The sequence below is a fragment of the Notolabrus celidotus genome, chromosome 5, assembly GCF_009762535.1.
Source record: "Notolabrus celidotus isolate fNotCel1 chromosome 5, fNotCel1.pri, whole genome shotgun sequence".
In the NCBI taxonomy this organism is placed as follows: domain Eukaryota; kingdom Metazoa; phylum Chordata; class Actinopteri; order Labriformes; family Labridae; genus Notolabrus; species Notolabrus celidotus.
The window spans coordinates 4425769-4446460 of NC_048276.1; the positions used below are offsets into that span (position 1 = coordinate 4425769).

General features: G+C 39.4%; 1 protein-coding gene across 1 annotated transcript in view; it reads right to left on the bottom strand.

Moving 5' to 3' along the window:
• Nucleotides 1-20692, bottom strand: part of nsg2 (neuronal vesicle trafficking associated 2) — a 73649-nt gene that overhangs the window by 50010 nt on the left and 2947 nt on the right. Inside the window, exon 3 of the mRNA XM_034682999.1 lies at nucleotides 1421-1531. Coding sequence (XP_034538890.1) covers nucleotides 1421-1531 — 111 coding nt within the window. The remainder of the gene's footprint in view (nucleotides 1-1420; nucleotides 1532-20692) is intronic.

Genomic DNA, 20692 nt, shown 5'->3' on the forward strand with positions numbered 1-20692 from the left:
TGTTTCGACAAGACCTGGCTTCAATCACAACAAATGTAATGTGAAGACTCTTTCCAAACAGAGCAGGTCTAGACCGTACTCTATGTTCTATTATTAATAAAGACCCAACATCAAGACAGGATAAGATCCAGTCCCATCTTACAGACAGGACTCAGTCTGATCTCATCTTAATCCACCATGAGCAGAGCACTTTGCAGCATTTAGCAAGTTACAGTGGCATGGACAAACTTCCTTCAACAGGCAGAAACCTCCAGCAGGACCAGACTCATGTTAGACACACATCTGCTGAGACCGTGTTGGAGAGAGGGATAGAGGGAGATGAAGAGAGAGAGAGAGAGAGAGAGAGAGAGAGAGAGAGAGAGAGACCAGAGAGACCAGAGAGACCAGAGAGACCAGAGAGACCAGAGAGGACCAGACTCATGTTAGCCCACATCTGCTGAGACCGTGTTGGAGAGAGGGATAGAGGGAGATGAAGAAAGAGAGAGATGGTAGTGGTGAGACGGATAGTAGTAGTTGTAGATGCTGGAGTCTGGCACGTCCACAGCAGCAGGACAGAGGAATCCACGAGACAAGGGAGCTCAGGGACTCCAGAAAGGTCTATGGTTAGTAACTTTAATGGGACAGGAAGAGTTAAAGTAAGAGACAGGTAGAGAGAGGAGAGAGAGGGAGAGACAGGATCCCAGTGTGTCAGTTCCCCTGGCAGTTTAAGCCTATAGCAGCATAACTAAGAGCTGGTTCAAGCCTGAGCCAACTCTAACTATAAACTTTATCAAAAAGGAACAGGCAGAAACCTCGAGCAGGACCAGACTCATGCTAGACACACATCATAGAGTTGAGGTTTGAAAGAGAGTTACATAAATGTGATTTTCTTTGCTGCCTTTTTTTCTAGAATCTTTGATTTGTCCCTAATGAGTAATAATTTATTCCCTGTGGGGACAAATATTTCAAAATGTGATGCTCTCCTGCAGATCTGCTTCAAAAGTCTGAATTTGTGTTCAAGAGATTGAGAGAAACAGACAGATCATGATGTTTCTGCTTGCATGAAATATCCAAATCATTACAAAACCTTCATTTTGTTTCACCTTAGCCCTGAGGGAACGTTTACCTCCTCTACTGAGCAAGCTGAGTCTAAAGAGCAGCTTCACCTGGTCACACTGATTTAATTTAGTAAGCGGAGAGAGAAATGTCAGATGAGTAAATATCCTGTTTCTAATTAGAGCCATCATAAATTCAATCACAACTCCCACACACATCAAGTACAGTATGATTAATCCAACTGTCCTCATCTAATACTGAATCCAGGAAATGAGCCAATGAGCAAGACCAGATGTAAGAACAGGGATTCATGAATTCAAGTAACAGCAAGATGTATCCCGGTTCTGGGTCTGTTTTCATTCAGTACAAGTTTACAAGTTCTTACCTTCAGTCTCTCAGACACGCCGTCAGTGAAGCTGATGGTGAACTCCTCCACCTTGGGCACCTTCAGCCTCTTTTTCTCTGTCTGGTACTCCGTGCGAGTCTTCACCACGACCTGGGGAGGAGAAAACAGGTTTAAAGCGGTTCAATCTTCAGGGAGCTGAAAAGGATGGATGGATGTTAAAGTGTTAGAAGGAGAGCAGCTTCCACCTCCACTGAGGGTTTCTTTCTCACTATAATAAAACATTATTCTTGGCGTATAAAGGTAGGCTTCTTTAGTGCATTATTGTTCTTTATTTACAGGAAGTCCTCTGTGCATCCTTTGAAATGGGTTTACTGCTTCCTCTGAAGCCTTGATGCACAGCCAGAGAGAAGCTGCGCCTTAAAGGAGCAACAGAAGAGACGCTGCAGATGCATCAGGAGGTCAGACATCCTCTGAAAATAAATGTTGTGATAAAGCAAGACTGTCATGAGACTGTAAATTTAAAAAGAAAGGCTGAGATGAGTTCAGAGCATGATTCTCAAAGGTGTCAGTATGGATAGAGGGAGAGATGAAAGTGATACATAAATCTGGACGAACGTAAATAAACCCTCCTCCAGAAAAACAGAAAACAAACATTCATGCCAGGCATCTGTTAAAGCTTTACAGTTTGTTCAAACTGTCTGGTGTTCACAACCAAAGACCCTCAATGTGAAGGGGAAACAGTGAGCTCTGTGCCGGCAGCTAAATGTAAAAAAAGAGCGAGGGCAGTGCAGCTCTGCCCCAGTACTGTCAGTCCAACACTCCTCAAGCTAACAGGTTCAGAGGGCTCAGAGGGACGCAGAGGAGACACACAGGATCTCCACAACTCTCACATTTGTCTGCTTTTCAACTTTGTTCTGTTTGTTGTGGAAGGTAGAGGTTGGAAAAGTGTGTTCAATTAGAGAGTACTGCTCACATAAGCCAGGCGTCAACCTCCGGTCCTTTCATTAGAGGATGATTCTGTTACATAACAAAACATGTCACATTTTGACACAGCCAAAAAAACCCAAACACAGAAATCAAAGTCCTCTCACAGCAAGAGGAATAATGACAAACAAGGCGCTGAGGTTTTCCTGTGTCAACTTTTTGAACATGGATATTTACAACAGACAAATTGGCTAATGAATGACCTCTCTGATTGGCTCCTCACTCTCATCACTCACAGGTTCACAGTATCGGCTGACATTTTCCAACTTGATGTCGGCCAGTTACCGCTGCCGATACTGATGTATGCCACAATTCTTTCCCACCAGAATTTAAGGACCATGAGGTCTCTTGTTTTATTTAAAAAAAAACACATAATCATGCCTACTCTGATGGACGACAGGCAGATGTGTGTCTAATATGAGTCTTGTTCTGCTTAAGGTTTCTGCCTGTTCCTTTTTGATAAAGTTTATAGTTAAAGCTGGCTATGTATGCTGCTATAGGCTTAGACTGCCAGGGGGCCTGACACACTAGGATCCTATGTCTCCCTCTTTCTCCTCTATCTGCCTATCACTTACTTTAACCCTTCCTGTCCCATTGAAGTTACTAACCATAGTCCCTGAGCTCCCTTGTCTCGTAGGTTCCTCTGGATCTCTGCTGCTGTGGACGTGCCAGACTCCAGCTGCTACAACTACTACTATCCATCTCACCACTATCATCTATCTCTCTCTCTCTTCACCTCCCTCTATCCCTCTTTCCAACACGGTCTCAGCAGATGTGTGTCTAACATGAGTCTGGTCCTGCTGGAGGTTTCTGCCTGTTAAAGGAAGTTTGTCCTTGCCACTGTAACTTGCTAAATGCTGCAAAGTGCTCTGCTCATGGTGGATTAAGGTGAGATCAGACTGAGTCCTGTCTGTAAGATGGGACTGGATCTTATCCTGTCTTGATGTTGGGTCTTTGTTGATAATAGAACATAGAGTACGGTCTAGACCTGCTCTGTTTGGAAAGAGTCTGAGGATTTGTTGGGATTTGAATCTACTTACCATATCTACTATATCTGGGTTCACATAATCTGTACTTTAAAGTCTTAAACTCCAAACATCTTCACTAACTTGTTTCCTCAACTTCAGCATCGCCTCCTCTTTCATTGTGGGCTTAACCGAACAGAAGAGCTGCTGTTACATGCTTCCACTCTTATCCCTCTCTGCACCGAACAGAGCCAGAGCCCCTGCTGGTCTGGGCGCTCTCTCTGTGAATTAATTCCCTCTAAAGGACGGGGGCGGGCGCACAGAAAGGTGTACAAATGGCGATGCAGAGGAGAGGTGGAGTAAGAGAACGAGAACAATGCCTCCGTGTCCTTGTGGCTAATTGTGCTGCTTCTGAGCGGCTCTCCGTCACTTTGAGACAAAGCCAGAAACTGCTGTGCACACAAAGCGGCCTCACTATCTGAATAACGAAGCTGTCAGCCGGCTCCACAAAGCTCTTATCTAAGAGTTGAAGGCCGCAGTAGGTGCACCGGCTACAGTGGATTTGATTGGACCCCTGAGGATGATGAGCCTCGTGGCGTTCAGCGCAGAAACACCGGGCGTCAGGCCTGTCTGAGTCGTAACTAATGTCTCAATTTTGCATCAACTCACTCATTCTCTGACTCATTTCACAATAAGAGCCTTTAGGTTTCAACACGGCAGCGCTTTATGTTGCTTCATTACTCTTTCCCAGCCTGTACCTTTCACTCTTTTATTTCATATTACCAAACGAAGTGGCCATAAATCAACGCCGCCTCATTTACACAGGCCTTTAGCTACCGGCTGCTCATAGAAATCTACAGAATTAAGTGCCAACATCTCTGATTAGAGAGGGCCAAATACTCTCAGGGAAGCCATTCATACATTCACAGTTTAATCCAGTGTAGAAAAACTCGATACAAAAAAAAAAAACACCTTACACAGCGCTAACAAGATGAAATATGATCAGAATTAAAACCTGCACTGTTATTACTACGCCAAGGCAGACCCTCATTTTCCTTCATGATTTCTCCTGGGACTCACTGAGTGTTCTGAAGGAGTCACGTTCTGTTTCTTCTCTAGAACCACGAGCTGCTCAGCTCCAGGGACTGCAGTCTCAGTTACCTGACTTTGAGGGTCCTTCTTCTTAATAATGGATTTACATTCCCTCTGAGGATGAAGCTGAGGTGCTGAGTGAAAGCTTCATTATTTCAGCCACTGAGAGGTAAACATTTAGAGTCGTTGACAAGATCCAACAAGAATCTAAATCTAAACTAAATGATGTTTCCTCTGAGTTAACCAGCAGCTCAGTGTTTTGTTAACTCTTGATAGATCTTGATCACCTGCTTTGGCTGCAATTTAATGAACTCAGAACAGGTTCAGGTGCATACACAGCATCATTTTAATAATAACATCTGCAGGATAGAGATGTTTATAACAGCTCCTAAAGCTCCTGTGAGGAAACTTTGGTTTGTGTTGATTGTAATACCTTTTATGGACCAAGTGGTGCCTCTTCTGTTTTTGCTGATTCTGTAAGTTGTGTTTTTGTTCTTCTGTTTTTCACAAGAAAATCGAATCCTGCTGTCTTAATAATCAAAGATTTGGCATATTACGATTGTGAATTTTTGATGAAAAATGTAACAAATAGGCTGTTTCTGCAGCGTGCAGTTTATCACTTCCCCCCGCTGCAGTGGTTTCAGACATTAACAATAACAGTAAAGAAAGAATCAATCTTCTTCCTGATGTTTTCACTTTTGCAGGTCATTAAGTGGCATCACTATTAATTTATGTTTTTTTTAAACAGCTTAAAACTCCTTGAACTTTAAGCTTTGTTTTCCATTTTTGCATCCCGTATAGTGACTTGGGAGGAATTCCATTTAGACCACTTAGATCAGGAGAGCAAAAAATGCAATGTAAACAAATATACAGCTTGTAAGTGGCCATCAGTGCTCAGTCACTTTAATGCATTATTCATGTTCCGGGGTGAAACCCAGTGCCCTGGAAGTAGTATAAATATATGACGGAGTCTCTTCTGCATGCCAAGCAGGTGTCGTTGGGCAGATTGGCACGCCGCAGTCAACTTCAGATGGTAGCGTGATGTTTGGCACAAGTCTCCAGGCACATGAGGAAAGTTTGCACCCTTGGTAACCGAGCAAGGTACATGTGTTTGTTTGTTTGTTTACATATTAAATGAAAGCTGTACATTTAAACGTTTGTGGAAGCAGGGGTGTGGTTTCTCAGAAAGGGATGTTGCAATATTAAAGTTACACATGAGTATGTTGGTGTATTTGCAAATATTTTTATATATAAGTATGATTTAAAATTGTATTATCAATGTGTTTTTATAGAAAGAAAACAACCCACAAATATGAATTATTTGAATTGATGTGGAGATGACTTTAAACCTCATTTTGTGGCTTGTTTGCCTTTTAGTTTCACAGTGCTTAATGAGAATAAAGAGGTAGAACTAGTCAGAACTCAGGACTGTGATTATCGACGCCAATGGCTGCTACATATCTGTCCGTATAAACATACAGATAGATTGCATCAATCATTGTTGATCACCACAAGACAAAAATGTCCATTCTGTTTGATAAAAAAGAAACTGATTTGGGTAGCATGTCTTCAGTTTCACATAACATTTGAGTGGTGTAGTATTTTGTAGCCATTGAGTCAGCTGTAGGAACTAACAAGACAAGAGCCCAGCTGTTTTTTGTTAAACTAAATTAGTACTCCCATATTTCCTAACATTTCTTTTTCTACCTTTATTTAAGCTCCACTGGAAGTTAAAGTAAGTTTATTACTGGTTACTGATTCTTACACAACATATTTCTGTGTGCATTCAAAAGTTTTACCAGAAGTAGTAACAACGTTGGTGTTTTGGTGAACCCATGTTCTGTAACATGAGTCCAACAGCTTCACATTATGGCTACAGACTTACTGTGTTTCCAACTCCTCCACTCACTGTGACCTTTTAATGCAACAATAAGACTGACAGAGACTTCTGCATCAGTGGGAGGTAAATTATTCCAGCATGAAGAGGCACCGCCTCTGGTGCAACTTTCCTGTGAGGGTCTATTTACAGATATTCAATTAGACATGTTTATTTTATGCAAACATCCTTGAGTCATTGTGACCTTTCAGATATCTGCATGACTGACATGGAGTCACTTTCAGATCTGTTATAGAGCTCCACTGTTCATTTCTGTGTGAGGACATGCTGCCTGGCTTTAAGAGCCAACAGGCTGCAGCACTTTTTAAAGAGCTTCCTCAGTTTACATTGTTATGTTTAAGTGATATACACACAGGAGTTATAAATGAAGAAGTGAAAAAGTAAATTTTAGATTTGATGCTTTTGGCTCCTCAGACTCGGCCAGCTACTCTCCATCTTTTTGTATCCAATCACAGTATTTCTGTAGACTTGATATTCCCCGTGGAAAAGCTGTCAAACCTTTCATTTCTCCCTGCTTTCCTCAGTATGTTATTCCTCAGACCTGTTATCACTCTGATTGTGGTTTCATATTTCACCCCCCAAAAGACCGGGCTGCAGCAGGAGAGTTGGTTTTTGGTGGAAGTCTCAGTGTGAAAGGCAGCTGCAGACATATTTGACATGTTTGACTACAGTGATGAATAAAACAGTGAATAAAATCCACATAAAGAGCAGGGGGGACACCTCAATGTGGCAGCTCTACTGGTTCAACCTGAGCTGTGAGTTTGGGTTTGATGGATTTTATTGAACAACTCTGCAGACTCAAAACCAAAATGAAAAGGTATTCTTTTTGGAAAGGATAAAAAACAGGTTTGCAAGGAACATCTCTTCTACAAAGAAAAATAATTAGAAAATGTTGGTATTTTTCTTATCAAATAGATAAGAAGCAGAATAAAAAGTATTTTAAAGTTGTTTTTTTAGTCATCTTACAAGGAGATGTAAATCATGATAGTACTTTTATCTCTGTATTTGGTCTCCACCAGCAAATAAATCTAGCACATTTCTTGTCTTTCCAGCAAGTAGTTCTCCTCAAGCTTATATCTGTCATTCATTTGGTGTTGGGTTTAGAAGTTCACATTACAGTCATTTAGATCCTTTTTTAAAAAGCAGCATGTTAGCTCAGAAAATTACACAAAAACAAAGAGCTAAAAGGAGCTAAAAAGGTCAGTAAAGCTAAAAGCAGAGATTGGGTTAGGCTGATTTCATTTAACAGCTCTGCAGACACAAATCCAAAATGAAAATGTTCTTTTTGGAAATGATAAAATACAGTTTTTCAAAGAACATCTCTTCTACAAAAAAATTCAATCAGAAAATGTTGGTATTTTTCTTATCAAATAGATAAGAAGCAGAATAAAAAGTATTTTAAAGTTATGTTTTTAGCCATCTTACAAGGAGAAGTAAATCATGATAGTACTTTTATCTCTGTATTTGGTCTCCACCAGCAAATAAATCTAGCACATTTCTTGTCTTTCTAGCAAGTAGTTCTCCTCAAGCTTATATCTGTCATTCATTTGGTGTTGGGTTTAGAATTCACATTACAGTCATTCGGATCCTTTTTTTAAAAAGCAGCATGTTAGCTCAGAAAATTACAAAAAAACAAAGAGCTAAAAGGAGCTAAAAAGGTCAGTAAAGCTTAAACTAGAGATTGGGTTTGGTTGATTTCATTGACCAACTCTGCAGACACAACACCAAAATGAAAATGTTCTTTTTGGAAATGATAAAATACAGTTTTTCAAAGAACATCTCTTCTACAAAAAAATTAAATTAGAAAATGTTGGTATTTTTCTTACCAAGTAGATAAGAAGCAGCATAAAAAGTATCTGAAATTGTGTTTTTAGACTTCTTAGAATGAGAATTATGATTATGATTAAATTCTGATAGTCCTTTTATCTCTGCGTTTGGTCTCCACCAGCAGAAATTGCACATTTCTGTCTTTTTAGCAAGTAGTTCTCCTCAAGCTGTCTACCAGTCACCTGGGTTGCATTTTATAGTTTTATAGTCATTTAGATCCTTTTTGCTTAAAGCTGCAAATTCGATTTTTTTTCACCAAGTACAGGTTTTTGAGAAACACCTCTTTGAAAAAAAAACTAAATTGGCACATTGGTATTTTTCTCTGCAAGCAGATAAGAAACAGTGTAAAAAGTATTTTAAAGTTGTGTTTTTAGCCATCTTACAAGGAGAAGTTAATCATGACAGTCCTTTTATCTCTGTGTTTGGTCTCAACCAGGAAAAAATTGCACATCTCAGGCTTTTTAGCAAGTAGTTCTCCTCAAGCTTCTGTCTGCCAGTCATCTGGTGTTGCCTTTTATTGTCATTTAGATCATTTTTGTTAAAAGCAGAATCATGTTAGCTCTGAAAATTACACAGAAACAAAAACAAAGAGCTAAAAGGTGCTAAAAAGGCCAGCAGAGATAGACTACAACGCCATATACTTTCGTCAGTATCAGCAACACTCTCCACATCCAAGTGTGGATTTAATACACCTTTAATGTGAAGCTATGGACTATCGCTCTCTAACAAAGGAGTATTTTCATATGACTACACACTAACAGCATTCACCGCGCTCTCTCTTGAAAACAGTCGGTCTTTCTGGACGAACACTGCTGTTTCTTTGTCCGGGTAAGTGCAGAGAAGTTATTAGCATTCCTTCCACATCACGGGTGTAAATCAATATCTATCTACACGGACAGAATAAAAAACCAGCTGGGTTTAAAGTCCTGAGGAGAAGGACCGGTTCAGACATCAGGCAGATCTGCAGTGCTGATAGATTACATGGTGTATGATATCAAATACAAACAAGAAAGAGGGGCAATGATGCAAGTTGGGATTGTGATTTAATAAATGGTGTTATGAGTCTTCTTGGTTTATTATCAAGCAACATGCAAAGATTATTGATAGCTGTCTAATTTGTATTTCTCAGCTTAAAACACACAAATGTTGAGTAAATACATTTGGAATTTGTAAATGATGTACGAGTGATTATCTGAATATGAACCAAGTACTCAAGTGTCTGCATTTGTACAGAGCTACCCTGCGTGTGATATGATAATCCAGCAGCATGTGAAACCCCTGAGACCTCTGAGACTCTGTTATTGTGCTCTGTTGTGGTCTCATTTGGCTTTGACGACTTTAAGCTGTCTCTTCGTCTCTACTTGCCCGGGCCTCTCCTACATTCATTCATCACACTTTTCTCTGCGCTGTCTCAGGTATTAAAACAAATTGGTCATTTTGCACGGCATAGAGACTTTAACTTTGCACGGCACTTCAATCAGTTCAACATTACCAGAACTGAAAAACAGCCAATGTGTGTTTCCTGCTGTCTTTGTCAGATCGTCATACCTTCCTAGTGGCCTTGTGTTTTATGGTTCTAGGGCTGGGCGATATGGAAAATTATGTTATCACAATAAAATATTTCATATCAGTCGATATGGATAATTATCACGATAAATATCAAATCATTATTTCATTTAAATTTAAATGCAGATTTTTGCTCCTGAGTGAAAGTTGAAGACAGTTTGTTAGTTTGTATCTGGATTTAGTTTCTGATAAACTTCTTGAATCCATCATTTCTGACGGTGCTAACAGGAAGCAGGTCTTTTGTGTTAAAGGTGACATATCACGCTTTTTTCATCAATATATATTGGTCTAAGAGGTCCCCAAAACATGTCTTTAAAGTTTATGCTCAAAAAAACACTTTGAAATCAGATTTTGGTCTGCCTGGAAAGTCCTTTTCTTCAGTCCTCCTCAGAACACTCTGTTTTCCCTCTGACCACGCCCCCTCAGGAAGTGGATGTGCCTCGGCTCTCCAGCACGTTGATCTAATGTTTACATGTTGGCTGAATATACACGGCTGCTCAGAGATCGCGTTACTTCAACCCTCTGAATCTGATCCTGACGGAGAGGCGCCTGTAGCAGGACCTTTCTGAAGGATTGGTCACAGATTTAGTGTTTCTTGTTGTTTTATTTATCAGTATGTAGACGTGTGTCTTGGTACACAGCTACGAACATGTAGCTATGTGGCTATGCTAACTAGCGCTAGCACTTATCCATGATAAATAAAAATCATCCACTAGATCTTCAAATCTGCAGACGTGGGGAGTAAAACCGACCTCTGCCAGAAAGGCAGCGGGACCTTTTCTGAAGGATTGGTCACAGATTTAGTGTTTCTTGTTGTTTTATTTGTCAGTATGTCGACGTGTGTCTTGGTACACAGCTACAGCTACAGCTACAGCTACAGCTATGAACGTGTAGCTATGTGGCTATGCTAATTAGCGCTAGCACTTATCCATGACAAATAAAAATCATCCACTAGATCTTCAAATCTGCAGACGTGGGGAGTAAAACCGACCTTTGTGTTTATTAAGACAGCCTACAACTAGCATGCCTCCCTCCTAAGCTCCTTGTTAGCACACATGTGCAGGTAATGAAAAACGGAGGAGGGGTTCAGTATTATTTTATACAGTCTATGGGCTGAACAAGCTCCGAGCTCTGACTCCGTGACAGACCGCATATTGTTGTTACTATCAAAAACACTGAAGTCTGAAACGGCTGGTTTCAGCACACATTTACAGAAAGGTGTAGAAATCAGAACAGGGACAGAATGGATTTTTTTCATTCTCGGGGGGTTTGTAGACATGGACACATATTTCAGGTAAAGAACCATTAAAAAGTCAATTTTGCATGATATGTCACCTTTAAATTAGATTTTTGTGAAGTTTTAGTTTGTAGATTCTTGTTTTTCTCAGATTGAGGTTATTTCCATAATTTAAATTCACATTTACAACAAATATATGTCAAATTGTATTCTGTGTATCAGTTTATAGAGTATTGTTTTGAGTTGTACTCTCTCCTTTAAGATTACAAAGTGTTAGAGGCAGAGTAATACTGTTTCCCACAGTGCAGTGAATGCATCACGCTTGTTTGGTGCTCCGATGTGTTACGGTCACGGTGGACATTAAACGTGTTCACAGCAGAAGTTGTCTCTGTGCTCTTCCTTTACCCACATCCTGAAAGTAAATAATTTTTTTAATTATATTTTTTGGGCCTTTTTGCCTTTATTTGATAGGACAGCTGAAGAGAGACAGGAAATGTTGGGAGTAGAGAGCGGGGGAAGACATGCAGGAAATGGTCAATCGGCCGGGAATCGACCCGGCGACCCCTGCAACGAGGACTGTGGCCTCTGTATGTGGGGCGCTTAGACCACTAGGCCACCAGCACCCCCTGAAAGTAAATTTAATGAAGTGTTTTAAGTTAATAGTTAAAGCTGAGTCAGCACAGTGTCAGACTAACCACTCGCTGTCCCTCGGTTCAGCTGTGTTAACGTTCAGCCAAGCAACCCTCTCACCCTGCGACATGATTGGCTGTTCAATGTCTTCTTCTTCTTCTGTCAAATGTTCGGTGGCAACGAGCGCGTAAGGCTCATTAGCGCCCCCTCCATTTTAAGTGGCCAGGGGGTGTAATTACATGTTTATTTATATCAATCTTTCATCAAAAATGTTTTAAATTTATATCAAGAAAAATCAAATCGCAATAATTATCATTATCGAATTATCGCCCAGCCCTATTTGGTTCCTCTTCTTTGTTCTGGTTGTTTGGTCATTTCCTATTGTGACGATTCATTTCCATTGAATATTGAAATTCTACGATTAATCCGGATTTAATAAAGAATCAAAAACCATCACAGTGACCTGTAACTCCTTTGAGAAAACTCGACATCTTGGATCTAGCTGCTCTCTCAGTGTGTATTCTGTCCTCGTCATTAATAATAAACTCTTCAAATAAAACTCTAGTAAATGGAGCTTTCTTCAGAAGTCGCCGCCGCTCTTACGACCTCAGTGCAAAGCCAACGGGTTACATTTTCAACAGGGTCATGTATAATTTACACTCATTTGCCAAATTAAACATGCATGATGTTTCATCTTGTTACAAGGCATCACATTGTCATAACACATACAGAACCTTTCATCAGGACGCTAACAGGGAGCCGTCTCTAATTCAGAGGGAGAAGAAGAAGAACACACAGCTATTAAGATTCAATGAGACTTAAAAGCTGCTCCGAAGAAAACACGAACAAGAAGAGGACGAGTGTGTTTAAGGAGACATGTTGGACAGGGAATGTCACAGCCTTTGAAGCCGGCCTTTGTACCCCAGCTTTGATCTCAGAGAGACGACAAACACAGAGAAATGATCTATCAGTCTAACGATCTCTCTGTTTCTCCGCTCTCCTCTGCTTGTTGTTGTTTTTTTCAAACTATAGCAGCAATCTAATCAAGATATTGGTGATCCGACGGTGGCTGTGACGCGTCCCTGCCCAGATGGAATCAAATCTAATACCTTCCTAATGCCTCTGCCTCTGCAGCCCACAGCAGCATTGTTATTTGATTGTGTGTGTCTGTGTGAACCACTGCCCCTGAAGATATTCCTGGGTAACCCTGTAGTCGGGGAGGTCACACAGTGATTGGGCAGCATCCGGGTGGAAACAGCCAGGGTTGTATCTATAAAGCTGCTGATCTAGGGTGCAAGCCGGGTCATGTGACCCAATAAACCTCCATTTAGCTTTAAAGGACAGAGAGCAGAAACTGGTCTCAGATCAGATCCTCAAAGCTGATTAACAAAGAACTCTTTCCGTGTCGGGCTGGTGGCAAAAACAACAACTCCAAAGATTATAGAGATTATCATCTCCAAGAGAATACTGGTGCAAAATGTTTTAAGATGTAGAGACCGGGGGCGCCAGTTTGGCTTATAAAACGCGATCCCCATTTACAGAGATGAAAGTCCTCAAAGCAGGTGGTCTGAGTTTGATTCCAACCTGGGGCCCTCTTTACTTTCCCCTCTCTCTCTCTCCTGAGTTTCTTCTCTTTCAAGGCCAAGAAATAAACTCAGAATTAGAAAAAGGTGTATTGATTGAACTCTGCACAAAAGTTTGGCTTCCTGCGATGCCGTCTTTGTCCTTACAGCTGCCATGATTGATCTTGAAGATAAACAAACATAAAAAAAAAGACATTGTGATAAAATTAAAAGGTTCCGTTCTAATAACAAACCTCCGGGGGATTAATCACCAGGATACGCAGCTCCTCAGGCTTTTAGCAAATTCAGCTAATTTAATTTCTGTCTGGTCTGAAATTTTAATGTTTACGACCATCACAACAATGTTTCCAGACGGCTCTTTAAAAGAAGAAAGCAATGTGCTCAGCAACTCATTTCAACCAGACTGAGGGAGCATCCAGCTGGAACACAAAGTGGATCACTCTGCAGCTAAAGAGACGGATACTTCCCTTTGGAGGTGGAGACCAAAACAGAGCTAAGAAACTGAAAACATTTAGAGGGAGCAGCTAGACATATTGAGACTTTTAAATATATAGTCTGGCTTTTATGTCGATTTTTTAAAATAAATTCATTTAATTAAACTTTTTTTTTTCTTTTTAAAGTTATATTTTTGGGCTTTTTGCCTTTATTCCATAGGACAGCTGAAGAGAGACAGGAAACATGGGGAGTAGAGAGCGGGGGAAGACATGCAGGATTTGGTTGACCGACCGGGAATCGAACAGGCGACCCCTGCGACGATGACTGTAGCCTCTGTATGTGGGGCACTTAGACCACTAGACCACCAGCGCCTCTTAATTTAACATTTTAATGTCACTTTAGATTTGTTTTAATATTCCACTGTTTATTTTTAACGCTTCAAATTGAATCACTCATTTTTATTGCAATTTTTATTGCTTTTGTATATCTTGAACTTTTATCTTTGTCTTTTTTATTGTCTTAACTGTTTATCATTTATTTACTTAAGTATTAACTACTTCCCTTTGTTGTTTATTTATACACATTTTTTTTTTTTGTAATTTTTTTTGCATTAGTCTCTATTTTGAAATCCTTTTCTGAGCCAGATATTTCCCTTTGGAGGTGGAGACCAAAAGCAGAGCTAAAAAACTGAAAACATTTGAAGAGAGGAGCCAGGAATATTGAGACTTTTAAAAGTAAATTAAAGCTGCTGTGAGGAACTTTTGTTTTGTATCGATTCTGGCGCCCCCTTGTGGACAAAGCGATACCTTTTATCTCTTGTCCTATACATGCAAAAGTAGTGTTTTCAACAAAAACCTCATCCTGTTGTCTTCAACAGTTAACTTTATCAGGCAATGTGATTATTTTCCATGAAAACAGTCAAATAAAGGCTGTTTCTGAAGCAAGATGTCCATCATCTGGTCTGACACCTACCCCCTCAGGGTGGTTTCAGGCATTAAAAATGACAACAGAGAAGGTATCAGTGTTGCTGCTGATGGACTTGTTTGCTATTGAAGGTCATAAAGAGGCATCAGTATCATTTTCAGTCTGTTTCTCAGCCAGTTCAAAACTCCTCACAGGGCCATTAAATAAACATCTCTTTAGTCTGGCTTTCATGTAGATTCTTTTTAAATAAATTCATATAATTTAACATTTTAATGTCACTTTATATTACTTTAATATTCTATTGTTTATTTATTTTGAACGCTCTAATTTGTATTATTTAATTACTCATAGTGCTTTAATTTATCTTAGTATTTTATCTTTGCCGTTTTTATTGTCTTTACTGTTTCCCTTTGTTTATTTTTATACATTTTACTGCAATTTTTGTGCTTTAGTCTCTACTTTAAAATCCATTTCTGAGCCAGATATTTCCCTTTGGAGGTGGAGACCAAAAGCAGAGCTAAAACACTAAACATTTGAAGAGAGGAGCTAGGAATATTGAACATTTTAAAAGTAAATTAGAGACACATCTACTTAATCTGGCTTTCATGTAGATTTTTAAAAAAATAAATACATATAATTTAACATTTTAACATCACTTCATAATTATTTTAATATTCTATTGTTTATTTATTTCTAACGCTTCAATTTGTATTATTTAATTACTCATTTGCTTTCATTCATCTTAGTATTTTATCTTTGCTGTTTTTATTTCACTTAACTGTTTCCCTTTGTTGTTCATTTTTATACATTTTACTGCAGTTTTTGTGCTTTAGTCTCTATTTTAAAATCCATTTCTGAGCCAGATATTTCCCTTTGGAGGTGGAGACCAAAACAGAGCTAAAAACCTGAAAACATTTAGAGAGAGGAGCCAGGAATATTGAGATTTTTAAAAGTAAATTAAAGACACATCTATTTAGTCTAGCTTTTATGTAGATTGTTAAAAAATAAATGCATATAATCTAACATTTCAATGTCACTATATATTTTTTAATATTCTATTGTTTATTTATTTTTAACGCTTTAATTTGAATTATTTAATTACTCATTTGCTTTACTCATAGTGCTTTCATTTATCTTAGTATTTTATCTTTCCCTTTGTTGTTTATTTTGATACATTTTATTGCAATTTTTGTGCTTTGGTCTCTTCTTTAAAATCCATTTCTGAGCCAGATATTTCCTTTTGGAGGTGGAGACCAAAAACAGAGCTAAAAAACTAAAAAACTGCTTTTGTATATCTTGAACTTTTATCTTTGTCTTTTTTATTGTCTTAACTGTTTATCATTTATTTACTTAATTATTAACTATTTCTCTTTGTTGTTTATTTATACACATTTTTTTTTTGTAATTTTTTTTGCATTAGTCTCTATTTTGAAATCCTTTTCTGAGCCAGATATTTCCTTTTGGAGGTGGAGACCAAAAACAGAGCTAAAAAACTAAAAACATTTAGAGAGAGGAGCCAGGAATATAAAGACTTTTAAAAGTAAATTAGAGACACATCTACTTCATCTGGCCTCTGTGTAGGTTTTTAAAAAGTAAATACATATAATTTAACATTTTAATGTCACTTTATTTATTTTTTATATTCTATTTTTTAGTATTTCTTAACACTTAAATTTCTATCCTTATATTAATAATTTGTATTGCTATTTTTATTTATTTATCTATCTTTCACTTTTATCTATACCTTTTTTATTGCCTAGTCATTTATTTACTTTTTTCCCTTTATTGTTTATTTATATATATTTTATTGCAATTTTTTGTGCATTAGTCTTTACTTCTAAATCCAATTCTGTTTTATCTTCAGTGGCTGTAAAGCTCTTTGAATTGCATTTGATTTGTATGAAGGAGTTCTATAAATAAAGCTTGATTGATTGATTTAAATGAGACTAATGAAACAAGAATTAGTCGTTAAAGAGATGCCCACACGTTGGATTGTAAAAGAACACAACAGTGTGATCTCTATATCTGAATGATCACACTCCTCTGTCCACGTCCAGTGTGCAGAAATCCTACTACATCAACTGAAGTATGATAGCCATCATTAACATCTCCCCTGCTCTGACATCTAATTACAGATTTCATTATTATTTCTCTTAGCCTCTGCTGTGTTCATGCATCGCCTGCCAGAGAGACGAATTCTCACCCTCACAGCTGGAGACACGTTTAAAGATTTAGCAGCAAATTGACCTTTACAACTCCCACTCTGTCCCGTGTAAAAACAAATGGACTCATCCATATCTGCATGGTGATATAAAAAAAAAAGAGCCATTTTCCTCTAATACCTCCAAGAATGGACGACTTGCAGAGACTGAAGGGACAATATTTTAGCCCTGGGAGTAAATGTGCAGCATACAAAATCTAAATCAGCTGTCAGGCAGTGTATCCAAAAGCAACAAGGAACAGCAAGTCTCCCGAGGCATGTAAAAATTCACTGATAGTCAACAAAACAGCCAGCCGAGAAGTCTGACCTCTTTCCTTTAAATGTCAACGATGATAACTCTGAGTGTATCGCAGGAATCATTCCTTATCCAGGTTATTCTCTCCCTGTCTCCATACCTGCTCAGGCAATCAGGCTAAATCACCCCACAGCAACCACACAGTGCACTGCCATGGTGATGTGTGTGTGTCTGTGTCTTTGGGTGTATGTGTGTGTGTGTGTGTGTGTGTGTGTGTGTGTGTGTGTGTGTGTGTGTGTGTGTGTGTGTCTAACCTCACTCAGCGGCAGCTTTGAGTGCAGTAAACGTAGCCATGTTCTCCAGTCTAGTGGGAGTGATTTAATCAGTGTAAAATGACTGACAGCTCTATGAATGTCATGTTATGAACTGATGGCTGCTGACAGCACTGACCTGTCAATCACACACACACACACACACACACACACACACACACACACACACACACACACACACACACACACACAAACACACACACACAGGCACAGCATCCCTATTGTGCACACACTCTATCACAACACACGCAAGCTCCCTGGTGAATAGTGCAACCCTTCATGTGTGTTCTGCTGTGTGTGTGTGTGTGTGTGTGTGTGTGTGTGTGTGTGTGTGTGTGTGTGTGTGTGTGTGTGTGTGTGTGTGTGCTCTGAATGACAAGCCTCCCCTGTTAACAGGTATATGAAATTGAAAGACATTGTGCCTCTCTCAGCAGAGTACACACCGAGGCATCAGGCTGTACTGTAGTGTGTGTGTGTGTGTGTGTGTGTGTGTGTGTGTGTGTGTGTGTGTGTGTGTGTGTGTGTGTGTGTGTGTGTGTGTGTCTATCAGCTCAAACAGAAAATGCTGCTTTTCAGAGGCTATTTTTGGTGTTTCCTATAATCCCTTAACAATAAAACCACTTGAGGAGATGGATCTGAAAATTGGATACCCATCTTATGAATCATGTGACATCACCTCTTGTTAAATAGAGCACACAGCCTGGTTTTATAAGGGCAGAGAACATGTAACACGGGTCCATAACTCTTTGTCTCTGACATACATAAAGATATTTAAAGGCCCCACAAATCACCATCTTTACATGCTTCTTTTTGTTTTTCATGTTTTTTTGGGGAGCGTTCAAGATATTCACGAAGAGAATGATTGTTTGTTGTGTTTGGTTATTTGGTTAGCAGAAGGTTGAGACTTGCTTTCAAAAAATCTGACAATTTTATTCCAATTCACAACTTTGATTTAATGTTACCTCTAAAATGTGAAGACATAGCTAAAGAGCAGAAGTCAAAAACAAATTTCAGATCCTGATTGGGCAACTGGGCTTATTATTTATTTATTTAAATTATGTATTTATTTATTATTATTATTATTATTATTATTATTATGATTACATAATTATTTAATTTTTTGTTTAGTTCTGTTTTTGTCAATTTCTTTCTTATTGTATTGTCATTATTTCTGTGTCTTTACTTGAGTGTCTGTAATAAATACTTTAGATAAATAATAAAGAAAGAAATCAGCTGTTCTGAGCCTAATCCTTCAGCACTATTAATTATTATACTTAATTAATTATGTAGCAAAAGACTAGTTACAGCATTCAAAAGGTGTCTTATTTACTAGGCTTGCCTGTCTTTGTATCTGGGATCCATTAGTTAAAACAGTGGATCAATCAATCAATCTTTATTTATAAAGCGCCAAATCACAACTATGTAATCCTCAGACTCTTTCCAAACAGAGCAGGTCTAGACCGTACTCTCTGTTCTATTATTAACAAAGACCCAACATCAAGACCGGATCAGATCCAGTCCCATCTTACAGACAGGACTCAGTCTGATCTCATCTTAATCCACCATGAGCAGAGCACTTTGCAGCATTTAGCAAGTTACAGTGGCAAGGACAAACTTCCTTTAACAGGCAGAAACCTCCAGCAGGACCAGACTCATGGAGCTCAGGGACTCCAGAAAGGTCTATGGTTAGGGACTTTAATGGGACAGGAAGAGTTAAAGTAAGAGACAGACAGGGAGAGGAGAGAGATAGAAAGATAGGATCCCGGTGTGTCAGTTCCCTTGGCAGTCTAAACCGATAGCAGCATACCTAAGAGCTGGACCAGATTACAGGCAGAAACCTCCAGCAGGACCAGACTCATGTTAGACACACATCTGCTGAGACCTGAGATCTGTATTCCAAATTGTAGCTCCGTAGAGTGGGGAGCAAAGCCTGGCCTAGCATACGGGAGAACAGCTTGTATGTCTTAGTTAAAGTTAATAAAAGCTCCCTTCCTGCAGACGTGGAGCTCTCTCCTAACATCTGCTTGTTTAATCCATCTTCCTGAAAATGACAGTTTCCGGTTTCAGCGCTGAACAAAGTGCTGGACTGGGTCTTGGCTGGAGGCAGCGACTTCCTGCAGTCTTGTCAAGATATATTGTGTTAATGAGTGAGCTTTCCAGGCAGTGCTTGGTGGATTAAGCGACTGTTAGAGAGACTCAATAATTCATTCTCCATCCTTTCTTTGCCCTTGGCTACCCAGCAGCATGTTGTTACCTGATTCTACTGAACTGACATGAAAGCAGCTCAGCGAGAGATTAGATCCTCACTTTTATATGTACTGAACTGAGAGGAGCAGAAAATCTTTATGTCCAAGATGTTTGCAGTGATTACTTCAAGGGCTAATCGTTTACACTTCCACAGTGGCTTCATTGAAGACCTGTTGTGTACAACTGTGTCCCCATTCATGACAAAGAGCGCTTCAGTTCATGACAGTTCTCAAGTTTTCCTTTCAACTTCCCTGTCTCAGGCAGCAGATGGCTGTTCACCAATGAGTCTGGTTCTGTTCAGGGTTACTGCATATTAAAGACAGGTTTTTAAAAGTAGGCACTTCAAAGTGCTCACTCATTATTGGTTGAATTAGGTGAATTATATATTGCAAAGAGTAGACTTGCTCTATTTGTTAAGTGTCATGACATAACTTTTGTCGTTAACTGGCGCTATATATTCAAGAATCATTTGACTGATTTAATTCAAGAGATATCCACTGTTCAGTAATTATTATAATTTACTACCAGGCTGTGTTGAATACTTGATTCTGATTGGTCAAAACCCCATAATATGTTAAATTAGTTCTCAACAGCAAAAGTGATGGCAGAGAAAACCTGATCACACAAGTCCATCCATCATCTTGACCGCTTATCCCATTCAGGGCACAGGGGGGAGGAGCCTATCCCAGCTGACAACAGGCAGAAGACAGGTCGCCAACCTATCAACCTATCTTCACGGGCAATTCAGAGTGACCAATTAACCTGGTGTGCATGTTTTTGGACTGTGGGAGGAAGCCGGAGTACCCGGAGAGAAGCCACACATGCACAGGGAGAACATGCAAACTCCACACAGAAACAAGACGGTCCAGCTGCAGACCTCCACTCTCAGCCAACTCTCTTGCAGGCTCCACTCTGAGATCCCCTCCTCCGTCAGAAGGAAGTGAGGTCAGGATTAAGCCGGCTGAGAGTGGTGCTAATTGTCTAATGCTACGATATCTAAACATTCAAGACGTTGTTTTACGTTAGGCAGGCATATTTATCGTGTGACTTCCATCCGACGATAAAGGAGGAGGAGCTGAAGGTGGAGGAGCCTATCAGACAGCTGAGACCGCAAAGGAGGATTAGGTTTACGCCAC